Below are 25,490 nucleotides of genomic sequence, written 5' to 3'. Positions count from 1 at the left end.
AATCAGGTAAATGGTGTATAATTATACCACATACCCTTCAAGAAGGCTGTTCAACTCAGACTTCCTGTTGTCCTTTGGTGTGTGTTTGGTGAAGATTTCCAGAGCCAGGTCTTCATACTGCTGCTTCTGTTCTATAGTGAGTGTCTCCAAAGATTCCAGTTTAATGAAAGCTTTTGAACAGGTACCAAAAGCTCTACTTGCACAAGCACAGAGGGCCAACAAAGAGTAGATCTCAACCGAGGGAATGATGTCTTCATAGTCTCTCAGATGAAGAGCTAGAAAAGATGGGGCAGTTAGCATCGGCATAAAGAAGTACCACGTGAAGTGTAGAACAGGATCCGTGGATGCTCTTCTGTCTTAGCTAAAGAGCTTTGATAAATGTAACGCAATGCTGAGGAGAGGAGCACCAGCTGGAGAAAGGAGAGGACATAACCTCAGGATTTGAGCATGAAACCACCACGAAAATGACTCACACAGCCAGATGTGGCCTTTGTTCTATTTGATCCAGGAATTTCTGCGGCATTCCAGACAAAGTGAATTAATACTATGTTAGCTGTAATTCCTAAGATAATGCATTTCTGCTCACTAAGAAGAAACAATGCCATATGCAGCTCTCTGTGTTCTCTGAGATAGCAGGAGTCTGAGCACAAGTATGCTTCCCACTGTCAGCCCAGATCATTTATTTTGACAGCTGCTGTGTCTTATCTGTAATCTTTCAGCACTACAGATAGAATCTTTATTTTTTAATGCACTGCAAAATTAGTGTCAGATTTGTCATCAGTTTCTATGCCCTTACTCTCTAGACCCTGAAATTAAAAAAAAAAAATATTTCTGATGGTATAGATTAACAAAACAAATGTAACAATACATCCGTTACATCTTATCATTAGAGTTCCACCAGTTGGTTCTGAGTTCAAGTGTTGACAAGTTGAGTGGAACAATTTTATTTTAAAACAGATAATCCATTTGGTTATAATAAACAAGACCCTCCAATTCTACCTTTGGAGGACAGCAGTTTCACAGGCAACAGTTACAAGATACATACTGTTTCTTATATCTTATACTGAAGGGCAAAAAGATGAAGTATATGGGTCTCTAGGTGAAGAACATTAGAAGTGTGTTTTCTTTTAGTCTAAGACTAGAACTGACACATAAATGTAAAATATTTAAGCTGCATAACATGTCACATTAATTAAAATTAAATGATTTGTTATAAAATAAGTTAAAAAATAATTTCCTTTACACAACTGGCAGCCAATTAGAAAACCTTTTTACAGTCAATAAAATATGACAATAAAAATGAGAATAAACCCCAAAAGAAACATTTGTAACATATTAGAAGTAAACCTAAGCTCTTCAGGAGGAAAAAAAAAAAGCAGACACAGCAATGATTTTTTTTTTTAAGTTGATGTTTCTGGGTGAGAAAACTCGTTATTAACATATTAGTGGTCCCATATTGGTAAGTTAATATAGTTCTGATCAAAAATCTAATGATACTTCATTGAAATACCCTCCTCATCAAAAAGATTATGTGATTACCTGGATGGATAAATACAAAAGGATAGGATACATAACAATCTATTTAGAAAAAGGACACTAGAAAGCTTAAATATTAGATAAAGTATAAGCGGCTGGAGGCTAGAGACATTAATCAGTGGTTAAACACTTAAGCTTTTTCAAAGGCCCTGAGTTTGGTTTCTAGCTTTAAATTCTCAGAACCACCTGTAGCTGCAGCTCCAGGGGACCTGTGGCACCCTTCTGACCTCTGTTGGTAACTGCACACAAGTGGCATACAGTCACACTGACACTAATAATAATAAACATACATAAGAAGAGGACAGTATTGCACAGAAATACAGGAATGGAAAATAACAGTCCAGGGAGGAATTAAGAATATGACTGCCTAAAGCATGGTGGCGGTCATGCCTCTAATTATAGAACTTGGCAGGCAGAAACAGGAGGACTGCAAGTTCAAAGCCAGCTTAGGATACATAATGAAACCCTGTCATCACACACACACACACACACACACACACACACACACACGACACTAGAACTTCCAACCTGTGAGGGAAAAATACTGTTTAATTTTAATTTTCAGTGTGTCTGCAGGGGGTGTGGGGGCAGGTTAGGGGTACATGCCTGAGGAGGCCAGAAGAAGGTGTTGGATATCCTAGAGCTAGAGTTAGATGCATTTGTGATCTACCCAGCATGGGTGCTAGGATCACAACTCTGGTCCTTATGACAGAGCAGCAAGTATTCTTAACTGCTGAGCATCTCTCCAGCCCCAAAGATACATTTTAAATAAATGGTTTTAAGACAAGCATTGCTCTACTCTGTAAAAAGAAGAAAAAAGAAAAAAAGGCTGACAAGACTGTGGACAGTACCATCAACTCCCTCCGCACAGCCGCTGCTTAGGGAGGCCTCAGAATGTAGGCCCCAGAAGTGAAAGCCTCCTATGGACCATCTCTAAGAGGCAGGTAACCTCATTTCTGCTTACATAAAACAAAACTGGAGCTTGAAAAGACTGAGTCATGGAGTAAATGGCAACAGGTACTTGCACTGTAGTTGTGTTTCAGTCATATGCTTTGGTTTCCAGCATAAGTCTCAAAGTATACTCATTGGAGTTAATAAATAGGGAGAGAAAAAAAAGTGTAAGATATCAGGTACTGTTAATCCAGAAGAAATCTACATTTATATTGTATGTAAATAATCTATGAGTGACAGTACATAAAAAACTATAGACAGTGATGTAGGTGTAAAATCTGTCATAGATCTATGTTTAACAGTGACATATTGTTAAATGAAAAGACAATCCTAACACACTCCTGAAGAAGAAAAAGCTCTGAATTAGAAAAAAAAAATGTCTCATAGAACGTTCACCCAAATGGCACTTGCATTAAGCGTGTTAACCTGAGTTGGATCCCCACTATCTACATGGTGGAAGGGAAGAACAAACTCTCAGAGTTGTCCTCTGACCCCAACACATGGGTCGTGGTCACACAGAAAGAGAGAAAGAGGAGACAGACAGAGAGAGAGAGAGAGAGAGAGAGAGAGAGAGAAAATAAAACTAAACCAATAAATGTGGTTTTCCTAAATAAAAAGTTTACTCAAATGTTCACAATGGTTATCTCTGAGTTACAAAATTATTTTATTCCACTATTTTGTCTTATTGTACTTCTCTATTTTGGTTGAAATTACTAAATAAGAATCGCTTTATAAAAAAAGATAAATCCTATAGAAATGTGTATGACATGAAAATATCTTTAAGCACTGTTAAGGCACACACAAACAGGCCTGTTCAAGTTTCCAGCACACTGTGAAAAGTGTTAAGAATTCCTGCAGACACAGGCATAGTCATCTCTACCTCCAAAAGACTGTGGGCTTTGAACAGAAGACATGTGAAACAACAAATACGGTTTCATTATCTAAAGCATCGGTATTCCTGAGAAATGGGGAAAACCTTCAAAAAGAAAAATGCAAAATAAACTATATTCATAATCTTGACACATGTAGATAAAAGCAAAGGGGGAAGTATTAAAATTACTATAAAGACAAATGAAGAAGCTAGTTCTTCCTGTTCACTAGAACATCTTCAGATGTCCTCACACATTACAGAACGTGCTCACCTGTCTTCAACGCAGTGTCAACATATCCCTCATAGAGCTGCCGCTGGGCAAGTATGAAGAAATGGTAGGCCTCTGCTCCTCTCCACGCATTATCAGTGAACCGACTAGATGTAGAGAGAACTTCCTCTTCCAGCAAGCCAGCCAGAGCGGACGTGGCCTGGGAGAAAAGCCAGTGTGCTCTGTCAGTCCACAGACACACACAGCCTCTCCCCACATGGCCTAACAGTGCTAATACTATGAAGATTAGGTCTGGAACTGTGAGACATGGACACACCTTCATGAGAGTTCACCATCTATCCTGTCATCACAGCTGTAAGACTTCTATTACAACTCAGTTTTCTAAACTGGTAAGATCAAAGTTTAAAATAGAACTGATGAAACTTTAAGTCAACATGAAATTTACTTAATGTAGTAAGATTCATTTACAATATAATAGATTTATATTCTAAGAAAATTTTTTAATTCTCTGATTAAAAACAGAAAACTCACTAGGCAAGCAAACACTTTAACAAAAAGTAACTAAAGCCTCCAACAAACTAGTCTTAAAAACAGTTCTCTGTATTTCTAAACAAAAATATCTAAACCTGCCCATTTCTTCTAAACGAAGCATTACTATTTGTTAAGTCCCTTAAAAGAAATAAACACAGGCCTACAAATGAAGAGCTTGTCAGGAGAAGCTCAGGAGGACCTGGCGCTGTGTGCCCGTGGGTGACCTGAACATGTGCCCACCTCTGAACTCTTCCCTTTTACTTTCCCCCGCTGTGCATTCTTCATCTGCTCGTGATACTGCTCAATGAGCAAGGCGGACAGGACGTAGAGCTTCTTCACGCGCAGCGGCTTCGTTCTCTTCTTCGCCTCCTCGTCTGCAATCTTGAACAGAGCAAACAATTGGGAAGATACGTCTTGGTGTATAATTGTACAAATAAAATCATTTCCCAAAATTAACTGGACTGTGATTCTTTGAAAAAGGAGGGAGAGCGGTAGGATGGAATGTAAATGTGATTATGTTTCAGATTTTAAGAGCCATTGTCTTTCCTTCAGTATGTAGTCACCTGAACAGAAACTAACAATCTAAAACAATTTAAAAATAACATCTATTTAAATATAACTAAATCAGAGTGGAGAAAGTAGTGTGTCTTTCAGAAGTTTATTTAAGTGATTTTGAGGATTTTTTTCTTTTTTCCTTTTTTAAGTCAAGCAAGAAAAGAGGACAACAGATTATGGATATTTAAAACTATGTTGTTCTAAAATGTGTGCATTACAAAGACTTATAACTCTTTATCAATAGGGTTTAATTCCAATTTTTAAAAAAAATTGTTTTTGGCAGTCCCAGGAAATTCTTAAATTTTTGGTTAGCTTCTGTACCAAACAACTAGAAACTGGCAACTTACTGCCATCCATAATCACCCTTGTTAGCAGAAGGCAGCAATACACAGAACCACAGTAAGAAGGGTTTTGCTGTGGCAGACACACGCTCACAAAAAATAAATAAGTAAATAATAAACACAAAATCCTTTTTAAAAGCTATAAAAGAAGACATAAAGCTAGACGAGTGATGGTGGTAATGCCATCACTTGGGATGCCTATAATTCCAGCATGTGGGAGGCGGAGACAGGCACAGCTTTGTAAGTTCAAGGCTAGCCAGGACAGCCACAGCAGTTACACAGAAAATCCTGTATCAAAAAAACAAAAAACAAAAAAGAAAAAGAAAGGAAGAAGACAAGCTAAGTTTCTAGTTCTAATTCTGACATGGATTTCTCTGGCTTGGTGGTGATTAAGTGCATAAAAATATACTCAAATGGCTATTCTGGATAGAAGTGCATTGAGATGTATAGACTTTGGGTCTGGTTAATTTTGGTATGTGACGTTTATTTTATTAGCAAATTTTTTAATAATAAAGTTTAAAGTAAAAAAAAAAAAACTGTAACTAGAGCAAAGCAAATCTTCAGCAGGATCATGTATTACCTTATACATCAATTTAGCTGCATCAAAAAAGTAGCTGGCTTTCCTATAGAGTTCAATGGCATCAAGAGTCTTGTTCTTCTCTAGTAAATGTGACGCGTACCTAGCTAAGAGAGATCCAATTTCCTTCATGCTATGACTTTTAGCCAGTTCGACAGCTTTGTTCCACTAGGGGAAAAAAAATAAGCTATTCAGTCACTCAAATATTTAAATAACTTGAATGCTACAATCCCCACAATAAGGCCTTAAAAGTATAATAAATGGAAACACGACTGCAAAATGGAGTAAAACCACCGTACATTCTAAAAATCACCTGAAATCAGAGCACTGTTTCTACAAGCAAACATTTCAAAATGATTGAGTCATCTAAGATGGATTTCTTAGAGAAGTACATTGGAAAATGCAAGTCTCAAAATTTATAATCACATTAATCTTACAGTTCTCTTTTTACACATATTATAAGCTACAAAAGAATCCATTTTTTCATTTTTATCATAAAATAAAACCTACAGTTTCACTTAAAAAAATATCCTGTCAGATATAACATTTACGAATTATGTTTATAAGGCAAACAGATTTTTTAAAACACTTCAAAAAATGCTTAGGAGAATATACTGATAGCTAACAGATTCTGTAAAAATTCTGCCCTTTAATTTTAGTTAAATTTTCATTTTTCTAAATATCAAATACATGTTTTCTATAAAAGAGAAAGGAAATAGATTTGCCAAAATAAATATTGATCAAGTAACTCAACTCTTTCCTCAGGCAATGAATGACAACTAACCTGGTCCTTTTGGGGAAACAAAACCCAACCCTAACAAAATGCAGAAAATTATGAAATTACTTCCAGACAAAATTGTGAATGCATAGATCTGTTCTGTGTCCCCTGGTTGGCTAAGTTGTGAGCAGGTCACCCTGTGTGGTATCACAAAAGGTTAGGTGCAAATGCTACACTTTCTCAGTCCTCTGCTTGGAATAGCCATGAGCTAGACTCCTTTTACCTCCAAGCCTTACACTGGAGACCACTCCAGTGCCCTTCATTTTGCTTTCTCTTAGAAATCCCTCTAATGCCTACGAATTTCAGTTACCTGCTCTTTCATCACCTCCCCCCTGCTGAGGTGGTCTTACTAGGCCATAGAGGAAGAGGATCTAGACAGGCCTGAGGAGACCTGAGAGGCTAGGGTCAGATAGTAGGGGAGGAGGACCTCCCCCTCAGTGGACTAGAGGAGGAACACAGGAGAGAAAGAGGGAAGGGTGGGACCTGGAGGAGATGAGGGAGGGGGCTACACCCAGGACACAAAGTGAATAAATTGTAATAAATAAAAACAAAATCCCCCTAATGGCAAGCTGCCAGATAGCAGCTGTCAGTTCCTTACTTGGTTGAGGTGCACGCAGGTGTCCACTGCTGACTTTGGTTGGTTGCACTTCAAGAATGCACTCACAGCTTGTTCACACATACCAACTCTCACAAACATCCGGGCTATTTCCTGTAAGCACCAAACATTACTATTAGATTTCACAGACCCAGGAAACCACTTAGATTTTAATTTACCAAAACTCCACAGGGACACAGAAACACTAAACTCTGGGGACACCTAAATACCACATCAGTGGCTATAGTGACTTGTCTTTCGGACAGTAGTGGAAGCTACAGGTCAGGATGGGTGCCATACTGCCTACTTCCACAGAACAAGCAGTTCACTGGACCCTGCAGACGCTTCCATTCTTACCTCCTTTAGATCTGCAGATTGAGGCCAGGAGCATTGCTGTAAGTTCAAAACCTGCCTGAGCTGCACAGTGACACTGTCTCAGAAAAGAAAGAAGGGAAAATAGGAAGCATGCATCCTGGTGAGTAGTGTTAAAAACGATAACTAATAATATGTACAAAAGAACAGACATTACTATGTTCAATCTCCCATCCCAGGGCTTGGGATGAGGCTCAGTTGGTAGATTGTTGCCTAGGCAAGCACAAGCCCTGGACTTGGTCCCCTGCACCACACAAACTGGCATGGTGGTGCATTCCCTGCCACTGAAGGATAGAAGCAGGAGCATCAAAAGTTCAAGGTCATCCCTGGCTACATAGTGAGCTCAAGGCAGCCCGGGATACAAGAAACAAAGCAAATCTAAGAAATGCCTCATGCTTGCCTGTGGTCCACATCTCTAACCACAGTTGCACATGAGATTGAGACAAGGAAGATCAGTTGGCTCCAGGAGCTGATGTCCCAGAGAGCAAAACAAGATCCCTTTCAAATCAAACAACAAAATAGATGATAGATAGTTAGATAGATAGATAGATAGATAGATAGATAGATAGATAGATAGATAGACAGACAGACAAATGCAGGTGGGGGGAGGGGACAGCTTAATGGTCAAGTAGCAGGTTTGAATCCTAGCATGCCAAAAAATCAGAAAGAAAAAGAAGAAATGCTGCCTTCATCAGTTTTAGATGAAGGAGGCTTGGGTACCCTTTACCACCACAAACCTTTCTGCCATTGTTTTGTCTCTTTCAGTAATAATTAGAGTTTTCTCACCCTACTCATCTTCAAAAATACTGGAAGGGAGAATGCTAGTGAAATGACTCAGTGATTAAGAACTGGAGAATCTTTAACTCCAGTCCCAGGAAACCTGCCTTCTTCTGTCCTCTGTGAGCACTGCATGCAGGGAGGACACAGACATTAGATGCAGGCAAAACATCCACACAGGTAACATAAATAATTTTTATATATAAACACATACTTTGTATACAACTATATTTTTAAAATAATGCCTATACTTCTCTCTCTCTCTCTCTCTCTCTCTCTCTCTCTCTCTCTCTCTCTCTCGACAGGATTTCTCTCCGTAGCCTTGGCTGACCTGGACTCTCTTTGCAGACCAGGCTGGCCTTGAACTCACAGAAATCAGCCTGCCTATGCTTCCCAGGGTGCTGGGATTAAAGGCTTGTGCCACAGCACCTAGCTGCCTATACATTTCTATAAAGTAATACATTCTAATTTTAAAAACTTATAAAGCACAAAAAATAGATTTGTTCAAAATTTTGTGACCTATAAGAAACCTCTCTGTCAATGCCCTAGCCTTGTTTCCCAGCCTCTGTGTCCCCTGAGCATATGCACTATGACCTACAGTGTGTGTCAGTCTGTCTGCATTTACTGCACAAGTCTTGTGCACACATATTAAAGCCTTTGTCCTTGACTTTGGGGCATGTCTTCATGATATTAATTGCCAGGCTAGTTTAACTACTGAGCATTTTAGTAATTTGTTCTGGATCCTACACAACAGAATGTTTTTCTTTTTTATCAGACAGAGGTAATTGTTTAGAGTGGTTAACCCACAGATACTTAGCAGCTCAGTGAGTTATATGCTAAAGAAATAAAATATAAACATCAATAGCATTCACCAAACAGGGCCTTGAAAGTAACAGATAAAGGAAAGGACACATTGCTTTTGGTTTCTCTCTTTTAATGTTACATTTCACTGCTAACATAACCCTTTAAACTTAATTAGCAGCAAATCTGCAATGGCCTCAGACTCCTCTGAAGCAAATCCCTGACTGCACATCATTTCAGCCATAAATATTCCAGGTAGTCAGCTAAGTTTTGAAAGCAATTTTAATAACTGAAGGAGCTACATGAGGCCATGCTCTGATGGAGGACTACAATGAGGCCATGTTCTAATGGAGCTGGAGATACACGAGGCCATGTTCCAATAAAGGAGGACTACATGAGGCCATGCTCCAATGAAGGAGGACTACATGAGGCCATGCTCCAATGGAGGAGGAGCTACACGAGGCCATGCTCTGATGGAGGAGGAGCTACATGAGGCCATATTCTAGTGGAGCTGGAGATACACGAGGCCATGCTCTAATAGAGGACTACATGAGGCCATGCTCTGATGGAGGAGGACTACATGAGGCCATGCTCTGATGGAGGAGGACTACACAAGGCCATGCTCTGATGGAGATGAGGCCATGCTCTGTAGGAGGAGGACTACATGAGGCCAAGCTCTGATGGAGGAGGAGCTACATGAGGCCATGTTCTAATGGAGCTGGAGATACACGAGGCCATGCTCTAATAGAGAACTACATGAGGCCATGCTCTGATGGAGGAGGACTACACGAGGCCATGCTCTAATAGAGGACTACATGAGGCCATGTTCTAATGGAGCTGGAGATCCACGAAGCCATGCTCCAATGAAGGAGGAGCTACACAAGGCTATGCTCTGATGGAGGAGCAGCAACACGAGGCCATGCTCTGATGGAGGAGGAGCAACACGAGGCCATGCTCTGTTGGAGGAGGACTACATGAGGCCATGCTCTGATGGAGGAAGAGCTACATAAGGCCATGCTCTGATGGAGGAGGACTACACGAGGCCATGCTCTAATAGAGGACTACATGAGGCCATGCTCTGAAGGAGGAGGACTACACGAGGCCATGCTCTGATGGAGGAACTACTAGAGGTCATGCTCTGATGGAGGAGGACTACATGAGGCCATGCTTTAATAGAGGACTACATGAGGCCATGCTCTGAAGGAGGAACTACTAGAGGCCATGCTTTGATGGAGGAACTACTAGAGGCTCTGCTTCTCTGGGAAACTACTAAGGATCTCAATGATGTCTCCCTACAGCTCAAGCATTTTGTAATACTCACATACTGATTTCTAAATAAAATGAAAGCATCACCTCATATCTGAGAAACTATGAAATGATAGATTAACTTTCAGATTTCACTGCTGCAGAGGATAGTTCCTGATATTTCCTGTAAGATAAATATTTTACAAATAACCCATCACCAGAAACTAAGATTTGGAATACCTACTGGAAGCAACTTGTGGTTTTCTGGAAGTGAGTTGGCAAGATTCTCTAAGCCCTCATAATCTTCTAGCATATAATAGCATTCAGCTAGGCGCTCTTGGTTCCTGCCTTTTACATAATATTGTACTGCATTCAGCCTACAGGGGAAAATAAAAAAACTGATGAGTCTCTAGATATACAAGAACCTACACAAAAATATTCTTTCATTATATTTACATTATAATATAATTGTATTACTTTATTATTTTCAGCTACACTATACCTTTAAAGCATGTAATTTTTTACATCCAAGAAAATGCATCATATTTTACTTGTAATATTCCTTAAATGCTCTCACGTATCTTACAATATCATAGAAGTACTCAGATCCCTAACATAAATAAGCATATTGACCCAATGAGAACTACAGAGTAAAGCAATGCTTTCTGAAAACAATATATATCAAAACAAATAAATACAATTTTCCTACTATGTCCAGAAATAAATCATATATAACATCCTAGGTTGTGATCTCAAAAGAGTGGAGCACTTTCTGAAGCTAGGTACAAGATTCATATGTAAAGATGACAGAGTTATACAGGACTCATCTCTTGCTTCAGTGATGTCTTGCATCCAAAAAGCAAATGCACCACAGTGCCATTTGGATTTTAGGGTTTAGGAGAAGGGCCTTTGCTCTCAGCACTATTTTCTGGAGAAGTACTGTGGGTAACAATATCTGTAAGCATGCAAGAATGCATCAGGCATGCCGGGAACTCACGCACCACTTCTGTCGATCAGCAAAGTAGTCTCCAATGGCATTGTGGGCTTGTTCAAGGAGACTGTCGTCTGCATCACCAGATCCAGTTTTTAGGAGTTGAAGTACTCTGAACCAATCCCCCAATTTCAGCCTCAGCCCAATAGCGAGGTCTCTACAAAAAAAAAAAAAAAAAAAAAAAAATGTGTATATATATATATCACACACACACACACGCACACACGCACACACACGCACACACACACATATTCAATTCATTCACTCATTTATCCACTACAAAATTTGTTGGTGCCTGCTCTCCACTAGACACAGTTCTACATGCTCAGAGTATCTCCAAGCACTCTTGAAACAGAACAGCCTGCCAATAAGAGGCCTCTGGGACAAGGCAGAAGTTATAGTTTGAAGGTGTGTCCTCTTAAAACCTTATGTTGAAACTTAACTCAAATTGTGGTAGCATCAAGACAAGGTGTGCTTGGGAAATTGATTAAGCCTCTTTCATGAGATAATTAACACCTTCCCGAAAAGGGCACCAAGAGAGACCTGATGCCCTTTCACCCTTTCGCTTTGCCCACATGAATATTCAAGGCACCATCCTGGAAGCACAAACTCGGCTACTACAAGGCATCAAATCTGCTGGTCCCTCAGCCTTGGACTTCCCAGCCTCCAGAGCTGTGAGAGTCAACCTCTGTCCTTTATACGTTACCCGGTCTGAGGCACTCTATCACAGCAGTACTAACAGAAAAGATACCAGACTAGAAAGCTGTTTCTGACACAGAGGCAGTCTTTGATCCCAGGGCTCAGGAGGCAGAGGCAGGTAGATCTCTGTTTGAGGCCAGCCTGATCTACAGAGCAAGTTCCAGGACAGCCAAAGTTACCCAAAGAAACCCTGTCTTGAAAAACTTGAAAAAAAATAAAATAAAGCTGTTTCTAGTCAAAGCTAATTATATAACTCAATCAGGTTTACTTCAAAATAAAACATATAGAATAAATGCTTGGTTTTGTATTTGCTCTCGGAACTTAATGTATTAGGGATCTTCTGGGAGTATAAATACCAATTAGTGAAAATTAGATTACACGGTTACTGCTGAAATGAAGTTTATATATTACACAAAGAAAAATTAAGTCTAAGCCATAAGACAATATCTTTTGATTTTTATTTTATGATTCCTGAGAGAAGAAAATTAAATAATGATCTCAGTAATTAAAGCTCAAATTATGACCTATATAATAACTAATAAAGGTCTCTACAGACCTACAACTTTTTTCTTTACTAAATGAACAAGATCTCCATATTCATGTGTTAACACATATCTAAATAGAGCAGAGGCTGGGGAATGGGTGAGTAAAACGCTTGTAGCACTAACATGAAGACCTGAATTCAGATCCTTAGGACCTGAAAGCCTGACATGGCTGCTCATCTGTGACCCCAGCACTGAGCTGACAGACACAGCCCCTGGGGCCTTGCTGACCTGCTGGTCTAGCCAAAATTTCAAGTGAGAGACCCTGTCAAGAAGGTGGAGAATAGTAGTGAAAGACGCCCAGTGTTGACCTCTAGCCTCCACAAACACACATGTGTGCAAACCCCTAACATGCACCCCTAATATACATACACACATTGCGCACACACACACAAAAAAAAAACAAAAAACTTCTTAAATAATAGTAAGAGCAGAGAAGAAAACTGCTCCCAAATTATAAAATATAAACTAATGAGGCATGTGAAATGCCCAGGTTGTATTCCACAATGAAAATTACTTTCTAAAAGAAATGGTACGGTGTATTTAATGTACTTTAGACTCTCTGTTCGTGAACACCCTGAACTGAAGACTACTTGAGGCTGACTGCCATCATGATTTACCTTCTGTCCATATCTAGATACATTCTTTCAGCCTCTTCAAACCTGCCGAAGTAGGCAATAACTTCCGCCTGCTTCATGGACTCGCTCTGCAGATTGCCCAGGCGCTTCACAAATTTGATGCCTTGGTAGTCCTTGCAGCGCACAAACGCTTGCTGTGCAGTGTACAAGTCCAGCTTCTGGAGGGCAGCTTCGGCCAGCAGACGCCTTCGTTTTTAAGAAGAAACAGAAAACCAACTGCAAATGACTAAGACACAAATCTTGCATAGAATTCAAGCAGTAAAACATGATAAAAATAAATTCCGTTGAGTTCTGGTAAAAATGATTATTTTAGCACATGCAAACCTTTTTCATATAACATGATTATGCTAGACTACCATATGAAAAACAAGTTTCTATATTTTAAGAAGGAAAGAAAAAAGAGATACCAGTTCCCATTAAGAGGCTGCTATGGGAACAAAGGGGGACAGAGTTGGGACTTTAAAAGCATACACCTGACTTTGGGGGAGGGTGGGATTCTTTAAAATACCAAAGTCGGGGGTGTGGATTGTCCTCAATGAATTGCGATGCATCTTCAATTCCAACCTTCTCAATCAATGCTCGACTATCTCGCAGGGACCGGATCTCAAAGTTCATTATATAATCCTTGCTAGGGTGCTCTGGGTTCTGAAAGTGAAGATGAAACAAGGGAATTCAAAAGGATGCCTGCAGAGTATGTTTCTCTCCTACAACAAAAAAAAATAAAATAAAATAAAATAAAAAATAAAATAAAACAAACTAGTATCATACTGTGAGCAAAACAAAGAAAAATAAATTCCTACACTTGGGTCTGAAGAGTTATTTGGAAAACATACAAATGGAGTCTCCCATGGGCAGTCAGGCTTCCTACACAGAGGTGCAGACAATGGCAGAAAGGCTCCCTCAGGCTTCACTCAGATCCATTTTTCCCAGTTCTACCCATCTACACTAGAGCAGAAAAGCCACATTCAGCCACTTCCACTCCCTCACCCTTTCATCCACTCTTTCCCCAACAGGAGAGTGACACTGGCTTCACTGCTGTTGAGCAAGAGAGTGAAGAAGGAAGAGCCACCAAAACTACTTTGCTCCCCTAACTCAGCACACTGACCAAAGCAACAGGACAGCATGGGTCTCCCACATGAAAAGCAGTAATGGGTGAGTCACAGAAAGCAAACTGAGTGTCAGGCAACCAGCCACACCCCTCACCACAAACACACCTGAGGACTGTAACAAAATATGAAATCCTTAGAGGCTCACAAGCGCCACACAGCAATCAGGAAGGAAAGCATATGAGGTTTGAGTTCAAAGACCCTGAGCACTCGAGGTAATGCCATTGCTCCCCGTGTCACAGAGCCTTCCTCGTCTACAAAGGAGGGATGCGTATCATTGACAAGCACAGGTACAAGGCCACAGGCCAAGCCAACACCTCAGAAAAAGGCACTTCGGTGAATGTTAATTTCTTCTTTACTCATCCAAAATAAACTTCTTATGTTCTTTTTTAAAGTTATGCTTAAAGGAACCCACATTCCAGCTAAATACTTCCTGGGTCCACAGTGCCCTGCAGAGAAGTGGGGCCTCCCATCTTCTTTTATTTCACTGCGTGTAGCCGGCCAAGTGGGGAGCACAGCTTAGCTTTCCACAGCACCTCACTCTTCTCGGCATACGGCACCAACAACTGTTGGCATTCTTTCCTCTATACTCGATCCATACAAAACTGGCCGGTGTGATGACCTCAGAGCACACCTAACCAACATTAACTATAATTTCCAAAGGCCAACACAACCATCAGTTATAACATTCTAGAGCTAAATGCAATATGGCACCAACAATGACCTTTTTAAAACTTATCTAGTCCTCCACAGTTTCATACGTAAATACGCTTGCGGGGGAAAGGGACTCAGGTCCCTCAGTGATGCAGCCACTCTACACCCATTACCCCTACTATGGCCCTTTTTTAGAAAACACTATGAGTGATAAAGCCTAGCCAACTGAAAAACATGAACTAAACGATGAGCTCTTGTTCAGAAAAATATAGCAAAATATTAATAACTTTGAAATTCATTTATGTGAATGATTAAACAGCTTGAAATCAGCTATGAAAGAAAATAAAATGTTCTAAATCATAACAATGTCAAAAGAATAGAAAGCTACCAAAAAAATGAAAAGGGGAAGAAAATCCAAGAATGTCATTTTTTAGGATGGAAAGCCTATTTAACCTTAAATGTAGTTTAAAATGATAACAACTGGGCCAGCAGGATGGCTCAGTGGGTAACGGTGCTGGCTGCCCATCCCTGGGGCCCAGGTGGTAGAAGGAAAAACTAACTCCTGCAAGTTGTCCTTTGAATTCCACATGTGCACTCTGACACACACAAACTGACACATATGCACAAATAAATAAATAAATGCAATTTAAATGAACTGTTGGCTAAAATGAGGAATAAAAAATACTAACAATTATTCTTAATTATTCTTCCTAACCCAGGAAATTATATTGTGCGCAATTTTTAAAAAATGACCAAAGAGTCTAGAATTCCTGACATTTATCTTCAGATTATTTAATTAAAATTAAATTTAATGTGGGAAAGTGTTTTATACAATGATGCTATTTTGAATACATGATTTCTGTTCGTTCATCTCACCCAATGAGCCTGTCTTCACACATCTCAATGACAGCTGTGACAACAGATTCTACCACATTCAAGCAACATCAATTATTAAAATTGCTGCACAGTAGAATTTGTACTAGTCTTGTTGTTTTGTTTTGTTTTGTTTTTTGAAACAGAGTTTCTCTGTGTAGCCTTGGCTGTCCTGGACTCGCTCTGTAGACCAAGCCTCAAACCCAAGCACACAGAGATCTGCCTGCCTCTGCCTTCCCAGGTGCTGGTATTATGGGTATGCACCACCATACCTGGCTTGTACTAGTTTTTTTTTTTTTTTTTTACCTTTGTTTTCGGCATTTTTCTATACTTATTTAATTCTATATAATAACTACCACTTCTTAAAAAACAATAAAGTCATTGTTCATTTTTCAAATAAACCGACATGTACTGCCTGAAAATCATTAATACAGTAAACCTTTGCTAGATGCTGGGTACTCCAGAAGCTATCAAAGCATCAACACCCCAAGACAGGCATGGCACATCAGCCATCTTAGATAGGCCCTATCCATCTCTGACTCTGTTTATAAAAAAAATCATTGGAAAAAAAAAAAAAAAAACCTTCTAAAAACTTCCCAACATCTAAGACTTGAACAGAGTGAAAACAACTGAAAAAAAAGATGCTTTTCTTACACATACAAGGAAAACAGAGGAAAAGGTTACTCGCTGCTGGTCCTGCATATGAGTGAAAGACAAGAAAGAGGCCCACTGTTACACAAATCAACTGCCTTGAAAACAAGCAAGATCTCTCTCCTTAGCTTGAAGAAGTGCTATGCATAGAGAAGAGCCCAACAGTCAAACACAACCTCAGCTGCAACGTGCTCAAACTCCATTCTCGTATGCGCTGACAGCTTTTAAGCTTCACCCTTCTCCCCACTTCTGCCTCACAGGCCCAGACTGATTAGAAAGCCCAGGTATCCCCTCCTTTACGGGCAGCCCCTGCTCCTGGGAAGCAAACCATAAGCAACAGAGCAGACTGTACCTGAGACCCAGCTGACTTGGGGGTCTTCTCCCAGTGGGGGCAGTGCACTGCCTGGCCCACAGAGGAGTCCCAGCCAAGGCAGCTACAGAAACAGAGGCTGTTCTTGTTAGTTACCTTCAGTATCTCATCCAAAAGAACAGATTTAATTTCTAAATCTTCAAAGTTGCAAATATATCCAGAGGTCTGAATGGGCTCCTTTAAAGACAAAATTGAGTGTTATGTCTCATCATACAAAAACATCCACCCTCAAAGAATTCTGATTTTAAACAGTATTGTCAAAGCTTTCAATCAAGGAAAAACAGAATGTCATTCATGTCATATGCCCATTACCTAAATTGTTATCATGCCACTACATATGCAGCACTGAAATTCTGCTGGTTTCATATGTCAGCTCTATGCCTATATATATACATTTCTCTAAAAAAGGATGCTTTTTTTTATTTTTAACTTATTATTTTTGAAGGCTTATTTCTTATTTTTTTAGAAATTCTTTTTTTTTAATTTTTTACAATTTATTCACTTTGTATCCCAGCTATAGCCCTTTCCCCTGACCCCTCCCAATCCTGCCCTCCCTCTTCTCCTCCCATGCCCCTCCCCCAGTCCTGTGATAGGGGAGGTCCTCCTCCCCTTCCATCTGACCCTAGCCTATCAGGTCTCATCAGGATTGGCTGCAATGTCTTCCTCTGTGGCCTGGTAAGGCTGCTCCCCCCTCAGGGGGAGGTGATCACTGAGTTCATGTCAGAGACAGTCCCTGTTCCCCTTACTAGGGAACCTACTTGGAGATGAGCTGCCATGCACTACATCTCTGCAGGGGTTCTGTTATTTCTATGCATAGTCCTTGGTTGGTATCTCAGTCTCAGAAAAGACCCCTGTGCCCAGTTTTTTGGTTCTGTTGCTCTCCTTGTAGAACTCTTATCACCTCCAAGTCTTTCATCTCCCCTTTCTTTTATAACATTCCCCGCACTCTGCCCAAAGTTTGGCTATGAGTCTCACCATCTGCTTGATACAGAAATTGTGGTACATTTATGCAATGAAATACTACTCAGCTATTAAAAACAAGGAAATCATGAAATTTGCAGGCAAATGCTGGGAACTATTAAAGATCATCCTGAGTGAGGTATCCCAGAAGCAGAAAGACACATGGTAAATACTCACTTATAAGTGGATATTACACATATTATATAGGATAAACATACTAAAATCTGTACACCTAAAGAAAGTAAGCAAGGAGGAGGAGCCTGGGTAAGATGATCAATCCTCACTCAGAAAGGCAAACAGGATGGACCTCAGAAGAGGGAGAAAACAGAGAAGAGGCCAGGAGCCTACCACCCAGAGTCTTTCTGAAAGACTCTAGCAAGAAGGTTGCTTTCTTCCCTGACCACATTATGAAGTGGTTTTTTTACACTTCTACATAATTTACTAAAAATTTACATAATTCTTAGTAAATAAGATAAACATTGTACTTAGATCTAATTAAGTACATGTTACTTCACAAACCCTACAGCAAACTAAAGTTTGCCCTCTATGCATCTCATGTACTTCTTTTTTTTTTTTTTTTTTTTTTTTTTTTTTTCTTTTTTCTCAGACTGAGTCCCCAGCTCTTGGGCTGGGCATTTTCTTTTAATTTATTTATTTATTTTTATTACTTACATTTTATTAACTCTGTATTTGCCAACATGTAAATACATGGATGTTACATAGATGTCTCTTATCCTACAGATATTTACAGAAAAAAAGTGTAAGAGCTGCATATGATAAAATAAAGTAGCTGACCTAATCCTTAGCAAAAAAAAAGATAGAATATTATATAAGCCAAAATAAATAGACTGCCAAGTACTTAGTACCTCCAAGAATACTGCAGAAGAAACAGGATCATAGTGTCTTGTAATGGAAATCATAAAAATCACATTTTCATAATATATATGTATACATATTATAGTATACTATTATATAATTATAATAAAGAAAGATGTCAAAATGACAAAAATAAAGGTAAAAATTCATAGTTTGAGTTCAGTATGCCTAAGATTGAGGCTCTTATATGCATAGTAGATGTATCTAATGGAGTTACAAATGTTTTTTTCTTTGAAAATGCAGAAGCTGTTGGTTAAAAATCAAATTAGATGAGAAAAGTTTATAAAACCTTCTAATTATTTTTAAAAATGTGACCTTCTAATTATCTTTAAAAATCTTTAAAAATCTTATTGCATAAGATATTGTTTTTATGAGTATCAAACACATAAACAGAGCCGGGCATGGCAGTTCAGACCTGTAATACCAGCACATGAGAGGCAGAATCAGGACGATTACAAATTGTTATATACCATGACCCTGCCTCAGAAAACAATACCATATACATGCATACAGAATCACAACAAAATTTAATTTGGAAAGAAGAATGTGTAATGAGCCTCATAGGGGCTTTTGTATGTTTTGATTAATTTGATACTATAATATAAACCAAATATACTTGTATAAACATGTTTATCACTACAAATAATTTTAATTAGATATTACAACAAAGCAACATGGTTAAAAAAATGAGGTCACAAAAGATAATCTGTGGATTAAAAATATAACACCACCCTGGAAAAATAAAGTAGAAAATGTAAAGCATTCCTTTAGTTTTGTAATTCTACACTGTGGGATAACTTAGGGTGTCAGTTCTGTTTTATGATAACTGTGCAGAAAACATATAATTTGTATTATAAGTTATTACTTTAATAAAAGTTATTTAAATGATGGGAAAAAAAGAATGGGAGAATGGGAAAGGTGAAGGAAGAGCAAAAGCAAGGAGTTTTCAAAATAGCTTATAAATGTTGGCCTAGACATAATGTGCAAAATGTTTTGAGTTATTCATCTTCCTAAAAACTCAACTTCTGCTTGAATTACGTTCTGGTTTCCTTTCTGTTGCTGTGATAAATGCTGTGATCAAAAGCAACGGAGGGAGGGAAGCTTACACCCCCAGACCACAGTCCACCACTGAGATAAGCCAGAGCAGGAACTCAGCAGCTTGAAGTGGAAGCCAAGGAGGAACGCTGCTTGCCAGCTCCCTCACAGGCTCATGCTTAGCCTGGTTCTTAATGCAGCCCTGAATCAACTACCCAGGGAATGGTGCCTGCCAGAGAAGGCCAGCCTACCTACATCAATTAACAAATATGAAAATCCCGCACAGATATGGGCACAGGACAGTCTGATCTGGACAGTACCTCTCACTGTGGGTAATGCCAGGCCTGTGTCAAGTTGATAGAGATAACTAGGTCCAATTACATCAACCAATGTTGTTTTCCAATATACAGTAGCTGTTCATCCATACCACAACTGAACACACGTGTCATAATAATGAGCTACAATTCAGGGTACACTCACATAAGCAGTATGCAAGGTATGTATTTTTATCAAAAGCAGGCATTAAAGCTTTGGTATGCTGTGCTGTATCAAGAAGCCATGGGGCTTTGCCCAGCAGTCAGAGGCCTCACAGTGTGAGACAGCAGGCTCCCTGAAGTGTCCTGACTTAGCTATTCAGTCTTAGCACACAGTGACACACTCAGGCTTGAATACACATAATTAACTAGATTGAGAGATTTAATAATCAAATTTTACCTCCACCTCATAAATTAGACTTCAGAGGTTCTTAAAAGACTGCCAGCTCCAGGGATCACTGATAACATGAGCAACAAGCCACTGTGGAATGGCAGAGCTGCCTCCTCCCTCCCTCACCACATGAAAACAGTGATCACTTATCTATCCTCACAGCTGACTGTCACACCACAGCTCATCTGTGCTAATGTGGACGGCTGTGTCCTGAGGAACACATTATCCTGGAGCTCTGTCCAGATAGATGTCTTCTCACAGTCTAAAGCAGCTGGAGGAAGGACCTGAGCAAGCAGGGAGCACAGAGGCCCGGGTCCCTGGGAAAACAGAGACCAGAACAGCACAGTGGACAAAGACTTCTTGACAGTGCTCAAGTTAGTTTAAAGGTTGATCTAGCTCAAAATTTAACAGAAACTGGGTTATATGACAAGCCAGGAAACAAACAAAATTGAAGAAAATAATGATTTTTTTTTTTTTTAATAAAGACTAGTCTGTTAGAACTACTTAATATTCTCTCCCAGACAAAGGTGTAAAGGTTTCACTTGGTGCTAGATTGACCACACTCCACATACCCTGGGCAACCATAATAAATACCCACTCTCAGGGCATATGACTCCTGGCTTACAAGGAGTAGGGCCAAGAACAGAAAAAGGACTCTAGCATTCAGAAAGCATTCTTTCATCTTCAAGGTTATTCTGTGTGCACCTGTCAAACTTCCACAATTGTTTTGTGGAGAAGGCCAAACTTCCCTTGGCTCCCTGAAAGAAGCCATGCAAAGGCAATAGTAATCCAAAATGTCTTTTCTTTGAACCATTTCTCAGGGTCTAAGAATTACGAAGACCAAAAGGCTCCTTAATGATTTAACCGAGTCTTTTAAAAGCAACTAACCTATTATTTCATGACGCAAAGAGCCCCAGCAGAGCTCAAAAGAGAAAAATGCACAAACAGCTTGGTATCTTAAAAGAGCAACAGCTCAACACTAAACAAAAGGCTACAAAAAAACCTTTAACAGCTCGAGGCCCTGAGTATGCAATCTCTTCCCAAGAACAAACAAACAGAAACTGATAAGTAAGACATTAACTCATCTCTTGCTATTTATACTGGTGAAGTACAACAGAAAAGTCCATACTGAAAATCACTAGTAACCCAAATATTATTTTAAAAATTATCTTTTTGATTATGCTATAGATCAATGTATTTTGTATGGCCTAATCACAGGGTTAAGAGTTGGTCCAGCCATGCATGGAGATAACCTGGAACCCCTGCACAGATGTAGCTCATGGCAGCTCAATCTCCAAGTGGGTTCCCTAGTAATGGGAACAGGGACTGTCTCTGACATGAACTCAGTGGCTGGCTCTTTGATCACCTCCCTCTGAGGAGGAAGCAGCTTTACCAGGCCACAGAGGAAGACAATGCAGCCAGTCCTGATGAGACCTGATAGATTGGCTAGGGTCAGATGAAAGGAGAGGAGGACCTCCCTTATCAGCAAATTGGGGGAGGGGCATGGGAAGAGAAGAGGAAGGGAGGGCAAGATTGGGAGGGGTCAGGGGAGGGGGCTACAGCTGGGATACAAAATGAATAAGCTGTAATAAATAAAAATAAATAAATAATTTTTTAAAAGAGTTGCTCCAGAATAGATAGGTTGACAGGAGAGCACAGAGAGCAGCTGGTGGGAGTCTCTCTTAGAGACGCCTGTAGCTCCTCGGGATGTCTTTCCTTTGAGTGCATCTCCTGCTCTCTTAACTCTCATGCATAAATTCTATATTGAAAATATTTTAATAAAAAACCTCCCAACTCTTTCAGAAACATCAGCTGATGTGAGTTATAATCAGAAAAGACCTGAAAATTAATGAGAGAACTTAATGGACAGAAGGAGAAAGCAGTCACAATGCGAGGTAGGGTAACTGGGTACATGAAGGTGTGGATTAGTGAGTGCTGGGGAGCATAAGAAATGTGAGGTAAGCATAAGCCAGCTACATCAGCACAGGAGAACAAAGAGACAAAGCAATCTCAAACATTCAGCAAATACACCTGGCGATTTTCATTACTGTGAATGTTGATAAGAGAAAGAGAAAAAAGAGATTATTTAATGAGTGGCTATGGTCCCATTCTGGTGGGCTCAGTTTTGGTTTCAGATAGGGTCTCACTACATGGTCCAAGTTGTCCTGGAACTTCTAGATAGCCCAGGCTGGACGCAGAAAGCATGGTTCTCCTCCCTCAGCCTCTGCTGTACTGGAATTGCAAGTCTATGCCTCCCTGCCTAGCTATGAGTTCCTCTTCTTAAAAAAAATCCATAGGAAAAAAGCTTTTAGTGAATGCAAAGATATTTTAAATGTATTATTCCCACTTTGAACCAAATATTTTTAAAATACTTTTATTTGTTTATTTATTTTTATTTTATGTACACTGGTGTTTTGACTATATTTCTGTCTGTGTGAGGGTGTCAGATCCCCTGGAACAGGAGTTACAAACAGTTGTGAACTGCTATGTGAGTGCTGGAAATTGAACTGAGGCCTCTGGAACTTGAGCCATCTCTCCAGCCCCATGAACCAAATATTCTTAAACCCACAGAAACTTATAAATTAATTTCCACACATGTATGCAGCAATGCCAATAAATTTCTCAAAAAAAAAAAAAAAGAAAAGAAAAGAAAAGAAAAGAAAAGAAAAGAAAAGAAAAGAAAAGAAAAGAAAAGAAAAAGAAATATCCAGATTTTGCATCTGGCTGTTAACATAAGTTTCTTGCTTGTACCTCAGGATCCAAGTTTCTGAAAACATACATTCTTGTCTTCTCCATCATTGCAAACAAATCGGGATTATCTTTGGCCCACTTCATATCCCAGACATCTTTGCGCTCCAATTTTAACAACTCGCCGACTACTTGCTGCCCTGTACTGTCTGTCACCCGAGTATCCAAGTCAAAGAAAGTCAAGACTCCCGCGATGTCAATGATAGCAAGACGACTAGAAGTCATGTGGTTGGGGGAAGGGAAAAATTGTAAAATACTATCAGTGGTCATGAAGTCAAATTGCCTACAACAGTTCTTCAAGACTCCTTTATCAGAAAGAACATGGTAGAAATTACTTTAAAACTTTTTAAGCAAATTAAACAAAAGATAGAAACTATTCTTCACTTTGCTACCTTACAAGAAAAACATATTCAAAACCTGATAGTATCAAAATATAAAATAGTTAATGTTAAGCTTCAAGAGTAAAAAAAAAAAAAAAAAAATACCAGAAAATAAAGTGAAAAAAATAGAGAAAAGTAAACTATCCTCAACAAGCTCATAATAAACATACATAAATAAACACATATTGCACCAAATCCAACCATCACAGCGTAAGCCTGATGCCCCAGAGAAGTCACAGACTCACCTAGAATTGCAGTTCAGAGATAACTGGCAGGCTCGGCAATCCAGCGAATACTTTTGAATCAAAGCAACATTAGGAAAGCTGTACCTCTGGATGATGCCAGATTCACGGCCCTACAGACATGGCCTTTGATTACTATAGCATATGTACAATAAAAACGTCAAGCTGTAAACACAGGTCTCTCTACATGGCCATGTTTTTAAAACCAAAATGATACTGTCCTAGCAAGAGCCCAATTCTGCTGCAGAACCACGTTGCTAAATATATGTTTATCCCCTAAGTTAAGTCTCTTAACAGCAGCTATAGGGGGTCTAATTTTTCCTCATGAAATATTCAAGAAAGAAGTCAGGACCCCAGCTCTTTGGTAATACCCAGAGTCCTATCTGATGAGAAAGAAACATCTAAGGCTTCTTATAAATGTTTGGGTTAATATCAGAGTAGACTAAAAGCTAACAAAGTATTGATTCAATTGCATTCCACATATATGAAATGGAAGGTCATGGTGGGAAATAGCCGTTACTGGAAGTCTAGCCCTCCATCCTACTGCCTTCCTCCTACAGCATCAGCTTTCGGCAAGAGGAAAGGTCATCTGAAAAACAGTAACACCTTGAGTATAATTTAAACACTGACACAGGATATATACTTCCTGGACAAGCATGACAGTGTACAGGCTGGCAGCAAATGCAGCAGAGGGGCGGGACCTGTGCCTGGATTTCAGACTCATCTACACATGAGCCACATGGGGCAGTGGGCAAGAGAGAATGTCTGTAAGCCCTTTTAGCCGCAGAGCAAGGCTTCTTCAGCATGATGCTCAAGCAGGACCTATCAAAAAACTGGGAAAGCCATAGGATACAACGTTCTTAAGAGCGTCTTCCCACAAAATGAGCTGACTGCTAGAGAACTGAACAGGAAACAGTTAAGCCTCTGCTGATGCAACTCAAACACACTGCTGTATCAAACAGTTACTTCTTTTTTTTTTTTTTTTTCAATGCAGTTTATTCAGGAATATTGAACAATCCTCGGACCCCGGGGAAAGCCAGCCCACAGCTTAAATAGCCTCTGGGTAGCCAACCCAGGCGTGCCACGGGGGCAATGCAGATAGGTCCACATACATGGAAGCAAGCCAGATCCTCGGCCTTAGCCGAATGTGGAGTTGTTCGTGACAGAGAGCACTCACCATCGGGAAGGTGGAAGGCGGAAACCAGCTCCATCTTTAAGGCATAGCATTCCGCAGCTCTCTACAGTTCCCCCTTTTTGTTTTAGACGCATCAGGCAAGAGTAGAGGTCTGATCTCTGATATTAGAAATAAATTGGGACTTTGTACAGATGTTCATTTAGGTGTCATCCACCCAAAGAGCATCAGACCCGACTGATACCTTTTTCTCAGAGGCGGGACCTAGGGCATCAACCCGCATGCAATCAGACATGCTCTTCTCTGGGTCCAAAGCGGCTGACCCTGAGTGCAGTGCTTAGCCTCGCATCCTGAGCGTATCATTTTAGCTTTTTATGGTATCCAACCATGCTTGGGGAGAATGTCCTGCTTCAATGGCTGTAAAGGCCTGAATGATCATGGCTGCATCACACTGTTGTGAGACTCTAATCTTGCATATATACCACAGGCAAACCAAGGAGACCAACACCAGAAGGCCTGCTAAAGCTCCCATGCCCGCCCATTCCTTCAGATGATTCATGGCTGCAGCAATCCATGTAAAAATATGGAACGCTTCACGAATTTGTGTGTCATCCTTGCGCAGGGGCCATGCTAATCTTCTCTGTATCATTCCAATTTTAGTATATGTGCTGCCGAAGCGAGCACTCAAACAGTTACTTCTAAAGTTAATGTTTTCAAATATCAGAGCTC

General features: G+C 39.8%; 1 protein-coding gene and 1 non-coding gene across 3 annotated transcripts in view; both read right to left on the bottom strand.

Moving 5' to 3' along the window:
• Wdr35 (WD repeat domain 35) overlaps positions 1–25,490 on the bottom strand; it is a 62,938-nt gene that overhangs the window by 996 nt on the left and 36,452 nt on the right. For both annotated transcript variants that reach the window (XM_060365752.1, XM_060365763.1), the window contains 12 exons: positions 23,633–23,742; positions 23,011–23,221; positions 16,780–16,860; positions 13,538–13,674; positions 13,012–13,215; positions 11,161–11,307; positions 10,404–10,536; positions 6,968–7,078; positions 5,595–5,759; positions 4,359–4,499; positions 3,630–3,786; positions 35–275 (listed from right to left, as the gene is read on the bottom strand). In XM_060365752.1, coding sequence (XP_060221735.1) covers positions 35–275; positions 3,630–3,786; positions 4,359–4,499; positions 5,595–5,759; positions 6,968–7,078; positions 10,404–10,536; positions 11,161–11,307; positions 13,012–13,215; positions 13,538–13,674; positions 16,780–16,860; positions 23,011–23,221; positions 23,633–23,742 — 1,838 coding nt within the window. The remainder of the gene's footprint in view (positions 1–34; positions 276–3,629; positions 3,787–4,358; positions 4,500–5,594; positions 5,760–6,967; positions 7,079–10,403; positions 10,537–11,160; positions 11,308–13,011; positions 13,216–13,537; positions 13,675–16,779; positions 16,861–23,010; positions 23,222–23,632; positions 23,743–25,490) is intronic.
• Positions 25,339–25,445, bottom strand: LOC132652063 (U6 spliceosomal RNA). The gene has a single exon (XR_009589555.1). It is a non-coding gene; the product is annotated as a U6 spliceosomal RNA (small nuclear RNA).

This window comes from Meriones unguiculatus, chromosome 1 (assembly GCF_030254825.1).
Source record: "Meriones unguiculatus strain TT.TT164.6M chromosome 1, Bangor_MerUng_6.1, whole genome shotgun sequence".
NCBI classification, from domain to species: domain Eukaryota; kingdom Metazoa; phylum Chordata; class Mammalia; order Rodentia; family Muridae; genus Meriones; species Meriones unguiculatus.
This window is presented reverse-complemented; position numbering and strand designations above follow the sequence as displayed.